This window comes from Haplochromis burtoni, unplaced genomic scaffold, assembly GCF_018398535.1.
Source record: "Haplochromis burtoni strain Fernald_Lab_line unplaced genomic scaffold, NCSU_Asbu1 Contig_9, whole genome shotgun sequence".
Lineage (NCBI taxonomy): Eukaryota > Metazoa > Chordata > Actinopteri > Cichliformes > Cichlidae > Haplochromis > Haplochromis burtoni.
The window spans coordinates 746882-760694 of NW_024582370.1; the positions used below are offsets into that span (position 1 = coordinate 746882).

Consider the following 13813-nt stretch of genomic DNA (forward strand, 5'->3'; position numbering starts at 1 on the left):
CATCTAGAAGATAAAGCGTACTGAATATTACACTGCTTTGTGGTTTAGTTGTTTATTTAGAAACAAGACTACTTTTTCCACCCCCGTACCCTTACAAGCATGGACTAAACCGAAGTTCACGCAGTGCCTTATGGGACTTGTAGGCACATAGGATAACATAATAGAACGCCTGTCAGAAATCTGCCTTTTGGATAAATGTTGATGAAGCACGTAAAAACCAAAACAAAACTCGGCTGTAATTCTAAAATGTTTTTTTTTTTTGAAGAGTGATCAAATGATTTTAAACAACTCAATATATATGCATGTATTTACTGACTTACTTTTATTGAAAGACTTGCAAACAGTGCACATTTTACATAGGGACAGAATAGTGGAGATCTAGACTTGTTCAGGAGAAAAGCACAGAATCTGGTATTACATACACCCAATAGCAGAACAAAAGTCAGAACAGTTTTATGATGAAAAGGATAAAATAGGCAGGACTGTCCAGTTAACGGTACCAAATGAATGTGCTGACAAAACTGGAGCAAATGAAAACAAACTATCTGGAAATGTTTGGGGAAAAAAGGAGAGAAAATGTAAGTGTTACTGTGTTATTGCAAAGCCTTTATACAGTATATTTCCCCCAGCTCTCCAGCAGATGTGGAACAACTCATAAGTCTAAGTGACAGTTTAAGTTTAAATATACCGTTTAATAAAACAAATTATAATTTCCTGCAACCAGGGGAATGGCTTTATCAGATCAGTTTCACATATTTCTGTACAACTTTGTGACACCAACCATCACAACAGAATAACTAGCCACATAAATACATAGTAACTGAAAAAAAATCATGGGACAATCTGCTTTGAGCAAAAAGGAAAAAAAGTAAATGTCACTTTGGATATGAGGAAGTTCACACCATGGAAGAAAATATGACTTAGGAACCTAGTTTGATTCTGTTTATTTACAGTTTTTAGGGGATAATACTTTATTTAGAGCTTTTCTTTCACTGTTAGTTGAGGAGTTTGCCATTCTTATTTGTGCAGCTTCATAATTTGCAAATTTGTTGAGTGCTTGGATTTCCATATGAGGTGGTTGTGTGGTAAACATTTAGGCACACAATCTGGATTTAGCATAACCAACTTTTAAGATCTTGATCTGTGAAGCTGTCGTACAGAGATATATTGTACTCTAATCCCTCTAGACTCCAGTGACGAAAGTGTTTGGAATGTCAGAGGGGAGTAGGGTCATCTGGTATATGCAGCCAAACCAAACAACAGTGTAATAACTTCTCTTTTTGAGCACAATTAGGCAGTCCTTCTGGGTGAGACAGTCATTAAATCCTTAAGTTTAACTATGAATACAGTGTTCCAGGTATTTTTGCCTTTGTGTATTACATCATGCACACCTGCCTCATAGTCCCCTGCCTATCCCAGGTCTTGGTGACTGGCTGGAATGAGCAGGAGCCGCCTGTCCATCTCTGTCTTCCTGCTCTCCCAGCGCCTGGGGTGAGGCTTCTGTGGGTGGAGATGGTGGGGGATAGGCAGGAGGAGGAATGCTAATGTGAGGAAGAGATGGCAGCACAGGTCTGGGAGAGGTAGGAAGTGGTGGTGGGGTGCCGGTGGTTGCAGATGTGGACCGCTGTGAGGGGCGTGCACGAGAGGTGGCGGGAGAAGCGTGTGTGCTCCGAGCTCGAGGTTGCTCAGCAGGACAGTCACTGATTTGCTCTAGGAGCGATGGCATGTCTCCCTCGATCTTCTCCAGCACAGCAGCCATTTGCTTTTCTATCTGCTCGATCACACTGTCCATTTGCCAATCGCTTGAAGTCCCCCCACTGTGCTGTAGCCCAGTTCCATACCTCCCTACACCTCCTCCACTCGTATACAGGGAACTGTATGGACTTCCATAGCTCCCAGCCATCCCCATAGCCCCAACCTCTGGATTGTATGGTGTGGCATGACGGCCCAAGCTAGCAGAGCTTCCAACTGCATAGCAAGCCTGTCCCGGTGTAGCACCTGCTCTTGGTATACTAAACTCAGCGCTGTATCTATCTGTTCTTCTGGCATTCCTGTCCTGCCTATCTACTGGACTCTCATCGCCCCTGAGCCTAACTTCTAGTCCTCCATCCACCCCTGTACCTGGCCCCACTGCTGGAGTAACTGGCGCCACCACAGACTTCTCAGCCACCGCTTCAGGTACTTGTGTCTGACACCAGCTTCCGTCAGTCTCATCCTTTTGCTCACTTTGTGTGACTGGTCTCTTCAGCGGTGAGGCTGATGCAGCAGCGGATGCTGTGTGTGAAGGTGCATGAAGTGTTGCAGCCATTTTACGTTTGCTGCTGGGGTCGGGGGAGGACGATATGTGTTTTTTGTCAAGATTAATGCCCGAAGTGCTGTCTAATAGCTTTGAGGCCTCAGGGCTCACCGCAGGCGTCTGTTTGAATTCTGGAACAACTTTATTTTGGCCCAAATTTGCAGCCATTTTCCTGGTTCCCTCACCTGCGCCTTTCTTTCCACCAACCTTGTCAGGCTGTTCCTGGGTACAGTTGGGGACTGCATTTGGTTGACAGAAAAGGTCCTCTACACCTGATGGCAAAGTTCCTACAGATGGGCCTGTATGCATCTTTACCTCCTCTTGTTTTTCTCCAGCCTTAACTGTCTCTTTACTCTGGTCCATACCAGAGGGCATACTCTCAATAGTAACTTCTAAAGACACACTACTTGATGTTACCCCACCATCACTCATCCCTTTCTCTCCCTCATCACTTGTTCCCTGCGAAGCACCCCCTTCACCATCCCCTGCCTCCTCACTGCCCTGAACCTCAGCAGAGCTATCAATCAATGCTTCTGAATTCTTCAGGCGTTGCATGAAGGTGGTGACACGGATTGCTTTCTGCGAAACAGACAGAAGTAGAAGAAAAACAAGAGAAGGATGGTTAGGATGTAAAGAATTAGATTTGCAGTACATTTCATTTTCGTTAAAATATACTTCCTCTTCCCCCCCCTGCTAATAAAAAAATACTTTGATAACATAGTTATGGAAAAGCTTAAAAAAATAAGCTTCAAGTACAAGCATTTGAGAAAAAAGCCTGTCAACACACCATGATTTTTGCAACTTCGTACTAAGGGCTGAGATATGATTTGTGTGACATGAAGGAAGATTAGTGCCGGTTGTTTACTTCCAGAAGGCTATGACATATTGTGCCCTGGTTTAAATCAATCTCAAGTCTCACCCTCCCCAAGAAACTCCTTGAGTGCTTGCTGACTGGAAAAAGTAATCAAGCAAATGTGTATAAATCCCCTTCTTATAAATGTTACACCGATCTGATTCCTTCTGCTCTACAAACACTGAAGGAGTCAGGGGGGAACGTGTGAGCTTAATAACTGCTAATAAACCAGGGAAACGAATTCCCTTGAATTCTCTGGAAGTGAAAAGCCACTAGGACACAAAAATGCTACTGAGAACAATATCTCTTAACTGAGATTTTTTTGTATTGCTTCAAAAATGATTTAAATGTAACAACAGTATGGGACAATGGGCCAGGATTCACGTAAGAGGAATGCCAGAGGGCCTTACAGTATAAATCACGGCAGTTCATAAGTTCACAGTGGCTAAGAACCCTTATGTCCTTTCCATTTGACCCTCTCCTTATCTACACTAATTTAAATACTACAAAAGTAGTGAAGAAAAAAAAACCTTGCTTCTCTGCTGCTTATCTCACATTTATAGATCTGGATTCATAAACCAGTGCAGATGAGGAGAAGGAAAGGAGTAGAGCAGGCCACTTTGAACATCTGGGTGTAATCCAATGACAAAAGTGGGGCAGAGTGGATGGATCTCTTCTGGGACAGGCAGAGTGACAGTGGGCAGGAACAGAGCTTGGGAAGAGTTTCAACGGCCCCTGACATGATCAATACATCTCAAAGCTGACTTGGGTTTAACATTTAATATAACCTTTTTTCCAAACTGATTTTTATAGAGATAGCTTCTGATAAAAACCTATTTTTAATTTAAAAGCATATTTGGCTATCAGAGAGACGCGTTATCGAGTCATTCTGGACTAAATGTGAGCTTCTCCCCATGCTCTGCCCTTCCACTGTCCTTCAGAATGAAAAACAATACCTTTAATTCCTGGGAACCACATGGAGAAAGAGAGAAGAGGATTGTTGCTGTTACTTAAGCTGTTAGGTTAGCATTGCCACCATTTTCCTTCTTTGTCTTCACCAGTCTCATCCCTGGATCGCCTTATCAGTTCCACCATGTCATTCACAGACTTTAAACATACCTCTGCTGAGTTGTGTTAGGAGCTAAAAGCACATTAACACCCTGGTCTTCACCTGGTTTCTCCTCCAATATGCCTCTGCTGCTATTATTTCCAGCTTCATTTAATCTCACATTTACAGAGCAGGAGTGAATACATACCCGCCATTTGGCCTTTGCAAAGTTCTTTTCAAACTGGGCACACACGCCATCCTTCAGGTTCTTTTCTGATGCACCGTTCCCTGCAATCCTGAGACACAACATACAAGTAAATGTAGCTGTGTGCCAAGATTCCTGTTGCTATTGTCAGCATGTACACATGATTACCACTCATGGAAAAGCGCATCTTGCGCTGTGATTCTCAACATCTGGTCCACTTCCATCAGGCGACAGACAAGCTCCTTAGCTGAAAGAGCAATGAAAAGGCAAACGAGGCATCTTAAGAAATCATATATGCAGTCTTTAAAAAGCGAAAACGTTAAAACATTCTGTGCTGTTTTCAGTTTTGCTCTGCAAAATATTTCATGACGATGGCAATTTTGATAAAAAAGTGCCACAAAATGTTTTACCTACTGATGCTCTAAATTAAGTTTACTGATATCTGTCTTATTAAGAAAGAAAGTGAAGTATCCACTGCCACCATGTGGTGGAGTTGTATACCTGCAGGTGAAATGTCATCCCAGTAAGGAGAATCAAACTCAAAATCCCCAGCAACAATCCGGCAGAAAATGATGCGATTATGCAGATCGGTGTTTTCTTCCTCGGTTTCATCGTAAAAGGGAGGGTTACCTGACAAGCTGCAAAAAAACAAAAAACCAACCAAAAAAACACAGAAAGAGACAGAAGAAGTGTAACTATCCCATGGACAGACCTTATATATATATATATATATATATGTATATATCAAACAAAGTAATCCTGTTAAAGCCTAGTGAGTGTTACATCACAGTGTTTGTAATTAGCAGTGAGACTCACAGTATGAACATGATGACACCCACAGCCCAGCAGTCCACAGGACGGCCATATCGGTGACGAGCCACCACTTCAGGAGCTGAGAAACAGCAATGAATGAAGCAGATACAGAATGTGTGTAAGAGGCAGAGAAATGTCCGAGGATTTTATTTACAAGCCTTCACACCATATTTATGCCTCTAAGCTGCACGGGCAACTTACCTCCGAAGGCTATCTCCAGTTTTAATTCCCTCTTTTTATTTTTTTGCATCATTTCCCCACCAGGGCCACTATTCGCTTCCCTTATTTATTAGTGTAATTACTCAGTTCAGCATCATGAATAACTGTCCTGGCATTTCGGTGAGAGAATCAGGCCAAGGCCCAGTCGTGTACTTCAAGTTGCCCTCACATAAATCTCAGCACATGAAATGAGATGAATAGAATAGAAGAGTTTGATTGTTTGCAGTTCTGCTTATGTTTTCTGTCGGTGTACTGGCTGGTTGTTGGGGTTGAACTCTGAATGCTCAGTAGCACAAGTCCTCAGTCATATTTACACAACAGAAGAAAACAAAGATGGGAAAAAACAAAACAGGATAATAGATGGAGAAAAACTGGAAAGCAAATTTGGTTCCAAAACAAAGCCACACACTGTAAAGTGATGTCTAGAGTTACTTACCCAGGTATTCCGGTGTTCCACACGGCTCCGTGATTGGTCCGTTCTCAAATCTGGACAGGTAGAAATCTCGCAAAACTACTTTGTTATGGTTGTTTTCTGTGTAGTACATCAGGTTTTCCAGCTACAGAGAATGAGAAACGAAATAGCATTCCTACACAATTTCACACGTACTAAATGACACCATGGAGTTATACGTCAAGGAAACGGGCTACTGGTTTAAACATCTGATGGTGGGTATTTTAACAGATCAGGACCAAGTGAATGTCCATCAAATTTGTCAAAACAACTCTTGTACAAATCCAAGGAACTGTCAGTCTTTATGCTCTGTACTATTGGACTTAACAGGAACAATAACTTACAATGAACGATGGTAAATGTACATTTATGTACTTTTTGCACAAAGAGGTCATAAATTTAGTGAGTCTCATGAAAAGTCTCATGTTGGCTCACACATTTCTGCGAAAATGGATCTCCAAATAATTTAACAGCTGCATAAACTCCAGTATATTCAAGTTCAAAGAGGTGAGACTACAAAACTTCATGCGTGCAAGAAACTACGACTGCAGGTAACTCTTGTATGTGATCAGCAGCTCAGGAAACAAATCTCTCCTGTCGAAAATGAGTACTGGAGCAAAACTAGTTTGCCAGTGAAGATAGATGCCTTTAGGAGCAGTGTGTTTGTGTAGACCAAAGAAAGCTTTTCAGGAGAAAAATCTATTCAGATGGGAGGGATGTGAAACATGCAGTGCATGCAAGAGAGCCCTCAAACATCTCACAACTAAAAGACCTTCAGACAAAACAGTGGTGAAAATTCTTAACAATCCAAAAGGTGATGATTTTAATCTACTTAACTTTTATTTTGTAGGAACTGTAGCATTAAATGTTAACCTGATATGTCAAAAACAGTTCCAGTAAGGTAATAATAACACTTAAGGGGTTAATAAGTCCTTGATATCATATAGCTCAAGGCCATTTACTTAAAAGTCATTAGTAGGCTAATCGAGGCAAAACTGACAGCCTTCCAGTGCAAATCATCAGTACAAGAGTAATCATCATTTGATGTCACTTATAGAGGTGTGTAGACCTTTGATTGCAAAGAGACAAATAACTGTGTGTGATCTAAATAGCTGTGATGGGGCATGTGGCTGTGAGGGATCCGTCTCAGAGGCAGCATGCATATAGAAGACAAAAGTGGTCCTAGTATTGAGCCACGAGGGACACTAATTCAAATGGTCTGCACAGGATCAAGTATTAGCTTTGGCCACAGAGAAGATTTTGTTAAATAAGTAAGAATGAAAACAATGTAAAGATGATCCCTTAATCCCAATCTAGGTTTCAAGATGGTCCAGCAAAATAAAGTAGTTGACTCTGCCAAATGTAGCTAACAGCACTAGCACTGAGCAGTCATCACAAAGATATTCACTAAGATGAAAAGACTTTCTCAGTTCACAGCAACGCTGCTCTATTCACCTGAATGTTTGTGTTATGATCACAATAGAGGGATTAGGCCAGATTAAGAGGCAATTTAGTTTTTTTCACATCAGGCATGCTGAAGTCAGAACAATAACACTGATAAGTCAACCTGTTAGCAAGACAAGCAAAATTAAGATGTAATGAACCAGCAGATTTAGCAATGTAGCTGGAATATGTGCAACAAATTATCATGTTGTTTCTGGACCACGACGAAGCCAAACCCAAACACACTAACACAAGTATTGGTTTCCCTGTAAGAAGTCATTTCTAGTCCTGCATTTATTTCAATTTCACTTTTATTCGATTTTGATTTGGTTTGATTGGTTTATAATCTGATTTCTGCCCCTAGGTTTAAGCAAAATAAAATTTCATCTTTTACCAGTAGAGGGAGTCTGAAGCCCACGAGATGCTGCAGCTCATTGCTAATGGTTTGATGATGTCCGCTAAAGATATGAATCTCTCTGCATGCGTGTCTGTCACTAGAGATTGTTTCAAGCCATAAAGACAGTGTTTACTCCCGTGGTAACAATGTTATCAAACGTTCAGTCATTACCGGGATGGCAGAAGTATGCTTTTATGTGTCTCCAAAGATTTTGTGCTGACTAAATACTTAATATTGCTTTCTGGAGTGTGACGGCGCTCACTGGACAAAGTTAGTTAGTCACTAATCTATTTTTATCTTTTTATGGTAGTGGCACTCACTACACACACACACACACACACACACACACACACACACACACACACACACACACACACACACACACACACACACGCCATAAGACACAGAAAGGCAGTCAGCATGTACCTTCAGGTTCCTGTGAACTATGTTGAGGGAGTGTAAGTATGCCACAGCCTCCAGGACTTGTCTGATGACATTGGAAGCGTCTCTCTCTGTGTAGTTCCCTTGGTCCAGAATCCAGTCAAAAACATCTCCTCCTGTGGCACTGCGTGCAGTCGCACACACTCACACACACACACACACACGCGTGCACACAGGCACAAGTACACATATTACTAAAAATCCCATGACATGTAAAAGGCTATTTTGAAACACTGTAAACCACTTTCAGTCTTTTTGCAGCACAGTTTCCTTTTATTTACGAAGGATAAACAACCTTCTCTGCTAGGCTGGAGCCAGCACTGCTGAGCAATTAAAAACGATACTATTAGTCATTACTCTAACATACTTAGTTACATTTTGAGATGAATGATGACAATGATTATCATGTAATGCTTCCAGCAGGAGGTCTGGTGCCTGGGCTAATGTGTGAGCTACACATAAATAGCCCGATGTACACACAAATGACTGCAAGTGCAGTTTGTCTTTCTCTGTTTCAGTAACACGGCATAAATAATGTGTCCACTCTGCTCCAGTCATTATTATTGCTTTCAAATAAAGCTGCAAATATCAAAATGCGCAAGTCACAAGTGATGTGGATTAGGTGAGTTCTAGTGTATCGATCCCAAGCTCTCCACAGAGACTCTCTTGTAGCAGAGCAGTGCTTCAGGAGCACTGAGTAATGTTGAGTGTTACTAAGAGCAAATATCTCATCAAATCTAACACCTTCCCCTGTGTCTGAGGGGAACAACAGAGCACACAGTAATAAGAGGATAGACGCAACTCCTACCCTTGAGCTGCTGGATTTGTGTTACGGCACATGCACAAAAACGACACTCAAACAGATACTGACAATGATGTTAACGCGAGAAAGACAATCGGTGGAAAAGTTCAAAGAAATGCTCACAGCTCCTGGATGATGAAATATTCCTTCCGAGTCTCAAACGTATCTATCAGCTGAAGGATGTTTGGATGGTTTACCCTGGAAGAGGCAAAAGAAGTCACAGACTGTAGGACGCTACGTGCAAACGTAAGGTGCTAAGGAGTCTGTCAGGTGACTAAATAAAGCAAAAAGCACAATTCACATCTCAGCTTACAATACCAACAAGAATTATTGCACAATTCATTTCACTTGAAAATTTGTATATCCAAACATTCTCTCCTTCTCCTCCTCTCCGCCTTTCTCTATTGCTCAATCATACATCCATCTGTTCACAAACTGATTGCGTACAGTTTCAGAATCATGATTTCGTTCTTGGCAGCCTTGCGGACTTTCCTGCCATCTTTCTTGAGGAATTTCTTGCAGACAAACACCTTGTCTGTTTGTCTGTCCTTTGCCAGGCACAGCTCGCAGAACTCCTTCCTACGCGATAAGAAAAAGAAATGGACAGAAAGACAGACAGACTGAGAACAGCAGAAAGAGTAAATGCTGGAAGAAGGATGAAAGTTTCTGATATTTTTTGTATGAGAGCGCGGTCCAGGAGAGACAGAATAATATTCAAATTAGGGGCACAAAGAGTACACTGGCTGCTTTGGTGAAACTCAGTGAAATAATTTAATTAGGAGGTGAAGCTTTGGATAGAAGGGTTGAAATGGGTCTTACAGCTCCCATCAGCTGGGCGGCATTAGGTTTTGAGCCTTTGGGGCATTCAGTACTTCACCCAAATGGATTCAGGGAAGCTTCGTGATGGAAAATTAAACTGCAATGTTTCACAATGAGAATGAAAAAGAAAAAGCGATAAACACAATTTTAAGAAGCACATGTACAGGCCTACAGCAAAAGCTTTGCACTTAATTCTGACTTAATGTGTTTTTAAGTTTGTGTGTGTGTACATGCACGCGTGTGTGTGTTATATAAAAGATGAGCAGAAATCTCTGAGGCCAGATGCTGATGTTGCCATATGGCCTTTTACACTGATTGGTATTTGTGTGTATGGTTTGCATGCCTGCCTGTGTGTGTGTGAGTTCGTGTTTCTCGAAGGGGTGCGCAGAAGAAAATGGTTCGTTTTCAGCCAGTTGAGCAGCAAACTGATTTTCAGAGGTTTTACGCACTATGTCTAAATATTTTTTGAATAAATACTAGATCCAGTGAATAAACAAAAGCCTCGAACAATGTGTTTCCTGAACTTTTACAATCAAAAATATTGAGACAATTGGCTAAAAGGGAAAAATTTGTCACATTTGTCTGTTACACACCAGCATCGCGCTGTTACCTTCTGTCATTCCTGCAGTGAAACCTTCTAATATGCCAAACCAAATCTGTGGTGAGAACTGTCCAGTTCAGAAAATAACTCATGAGGTGAATGAAAACCTTGTGCCTGTGAAATGTTTACAATGGAGAGGAGGGAAAAGAAATCCGTGCATAAAGCTTTATAGCACTTACGCTCGCAGGACTTGTCCGAACTCATACTTGTCTGTGACATCAGATATGGTGTCATACGTTCGCCCATCTCGCAGGGCAAGGCACCCAAATGGCATGACGGCATTCACCTAAAAAGAAACAAAAATGAAAAACGAAGAGAAAGGTCTTTGAGTCACTTCACTATTGGGGTCAAATAAATTATTCTGACGATGCCTTCAGGTGACAGACAGATAAAAGGAAACGGAGAGGCAAAAACCAGCGTATTAAAGAGGAACAGAGTTACTGATGAAACACTGTGAAAGCTTCCCAGTTGTTGAAGTCAGAAGAGACTGAAGGAGCGTCATTACTATTAGTCTTTAAAATATACAGTACGATGGAGCGCCACAGATACAACCGTGTCAGTTTCAGAACAAATGTGAATGCCGATGCTTCTGGCAGCCTGGTTTATGCCAGCCTTGTCAACAGACCCTAAGCTACCCACTAAGCTTCTCTTTACTCTGCTAAAGTCTGCAGATTCAGTGCAACGTCTGTCAAGTTCAAGTTAAACTTTATTTCTAAAGGGCAGTGTCCCTGCATCCCTGAAGCAGCTGGTTTCTTCACCAATCGCTGGACTGACACCGCTAGATTTTAATGACATAATTTCTTTTGTTCACAGTCTGTCAGTCTTGATATGACACAGAATGACTTTTAATGCTTCCTTTTTATCTCATCGTAACTCCTGCTGCTAGCCTCGCATATACTGTATATAATACTGCACTGGTCTTTTCACCTGATAGTAACTCATACTGTTAACACTGCACATACTGTATGTAATACTGTATATTTATATATAAAATCTTCTTATCATGTCTACCTTAAAATAGCTTGTGACCCCACAGGAGGTTCCAAACGCCCAGGTAGAATATGAAGGATCTAGATAGTGAATCAGCAATCGATATACCATCTCACCACAGTCCTCAGGCAATCCTCACCCACACCTTTTAAGCACACCATCTACTGTAGGAGACAGATTCCCTGGAAACTTCACTCATGCATCCTCAAGGTCCTTCTCCTCCATCACGTACTGTTACCTGAGCCTTAATATCGAACCTATTCCCATTCGTCGTATAATTTCTATTGTTTCTATCTCCGAGTCTCTTCAATTGAGTTAGGAAATGACGCAGTAGGGAGGGAATGGGACATTTGAGAAGGAGCTTTGATTAATGTGAGTAATTGCATTGAGAGAGCCAGTAATGTAAAGATGACTTCATTGTTTATTGTGTAACAGCGAGAGAGAGAGAGAGGAATAGCCAGATATATATAACAGAAGAGAAGACAATCCTTAGCAGAAATGGCATTTTGTGGGTGCTAATTTAGGATTAAGGAATGAATATCAGTGACATAAAATCCTCTCTCTTCTCTTTGTGTGCATGACATCACCAGTGTAGATGATAGGGCCAGAGGTGGGTCTGTCCTGTGATGGAGGAGGGGCAGGAAAGTACTGTGTAATCCCAGTGCTGGCCGTAATCTTTAATCTGTACCCCTAATCCAGAGTGCTGGGATACAATGTGTGTATGTGCAGGCGTATAAAAGTGTGTGCCTGAGCAAGTATAAAGGCTGATGCGGGTAAGTCGCAAGTACAGATAGAGGTTTGAGCAGGAGGGTGCGTGCCTGTGTGTACGTATGCATCCATATGTCCATCCTTGTGTGAGTGTAATGCCCCGGTGAGATGGGAGGTATTTAGTGGTGAAAATGCACAGTACTGCCAGAAGATTATGTAAGCGCAACAACAATCCCATGACAAGGTCCAGGACGGTGAAGGTGAAGCTGGCATGAATGGAGCACATCCATCCCTCTGGGAACAAAGTGTACCCGCTGAAATAAAGTAAAGGCTGCCAAGCCCCAAGTATTATTCTTCAGAAGGGTCAGGAAATGGGTTTGCCAAGAACTTTGAGATGCTACGTTTTCAGCCCATCCCTTTCTTGCTCTGTCCCCATCTGCAGACACTATACACACTATTAAAATAAATCTGTTTCTGCCTTTACACTGGCATTAACGTTTTTAAAAACTTTTCCTCCAGTTTGTTTAACAGTTGGTGTCGGTTTAGTTGAAACTTAAAATGAAGCACTTCACTTCTTTTTGTGAAGTACAAATTCCCAGAGGGTTTGAAATGTGGATGGCCTTAAAAAGAACACTAAATAACTGTCTGTGCTTTCCATTTGGAGGGATGTAATCAGTCCAGGGTACTTTCTTTCAGTTACAGTGTATTTCACCTTTTCTCTCCTTGTGCCAACAGAGAATGTTTCTCAGACTGCCATAAAAACACCGTACCTGCAGAATACTGAGTCAGTGCGAGCCTCGAAGTTGACGAGGAGTAGGAGGAGATATATGGAGGATATGAGGAGAATGGAGATGAGAGGGAAGGACTGGAAAAGATGGAAGACGAGGGAAAAGGTGAGAAATAATGGGAACAGAAAAGCAAAGTGAAAAGTGCACTGTGACTAAGTGGAAAGGTGGATAGAGAAAATAGTGTACAAGAGAACAGAACAAAGTGTGAAACACAGAACTGCAGAGGCAGACTGAGAGTACCTATCAACCTCACAGCTTCACAGCTATCTGTGTGCAAATGTTTGCACAGGTGAGTGTGTTTCTTTGCGAGTGTAAGTGTGGGCACATGTGGCTGTATGTGCGTATATGTTAACAGGCTTTGTCAGACTCACCGTGTTTGGTAAGGGTATGAAAGGATGTCCCCGGAGTCAGAAAGCACTTGAAGGCATGACAGGGCAACCTCTCTGTAAGAAACATTTACAGCCACCAGCCTGAATATGTGCCACAGATTTGCAGGTAGCACGATATCAGGGATAAAATGAAAGCATTGAAGTGCAGTGCAACATTCCAGCCTTTCTAAGCGATGCCGTCACTGATCTCTCAGTGGCAGGTTCGCCTTTGAATCAGCAGGTCTGACTGCTGTGTGATGTGGGACTCTCAGCATCACAAGAAATGTTTCCTTTTAACATTTCCAGATTTTTTCAGTCATGCCTTTTTTTTGTTGCTAATGGTCAATCTGTGATTCAAACTCGCTATGTGGAGACCAGTGTTGGTCAAGTTACTTGAAAAAAGTAGTCAGTAACTAATTACTGATTACTTCCCCCCCAAAAGTAATCCCATTACTTAGTTACTTAGTTACTTTTTAAAAACACGATTTACAACCTGAAGAGGTGATAAAGCGATAGATCTTTCAGCCCAATTCTACTTTTTCTGCATAATCCATCATACAAAATGTAATCA

The 13813-nt window shown here is 41.7% G+C and overlaps 1 protein-coding gene across 3 annotated transcripts in view; it reads right to left on the reverse strand.

Annotated features, from left to right (window-relative positions):
- Positions 1-297: 297 nt before the first annotated feature.
- Positions 298-13813, reverse strand: part of camkvl (CaM kinase-like vesicle-associated, like) — a 38607-nt gene continuing 25091 nt past the window's right edge. The window contains exons 2-12 of one of the 3 annotated variants that reach the window (XM_005914655.3): positions 10568-10674; positions 9416-9547; positions 9092-9166; positions 8152-8290; positions 5871-5991; positions 5219-5294; positions 4904-5040; positions 4571-4649; positions 4406-4493; positions 4106-4114; positions 298-2875 (exon numbers count right to left, since the gene is read on the reverse strand). In XM_005914655.3, the coding sequence (XP_005914717.1) occupies positions 1397-2875; positions 4106-4114; positions 4406-4493; positions 4571-4649; positions 4904-5040; positions 5219-5294; positions 5871-5991; positions 8152-8290; positions 9092-9166; positions 9416-9547; positions 10568-10662 (2430 nt within the window). In that variant the 5' untranslated portion in view covers positions 10663-10674 and the 3' untranslated portion in view covers positions 298-1396. The remainder of the gene's footprint in view (positions 2876-4105; positions 4115-4405; positions 4494-4570; positions 4650-4903; positions 5041-5218; positions 5295-5870; positions 5992-8151; positions 8291-9091; positions 9167-9415; positions 9548-10567; positions 10675-13813) is intronic. The other 2 variants (XM_014338839.2, XM_005914656.3) reach the window with 2 other exon arrangements.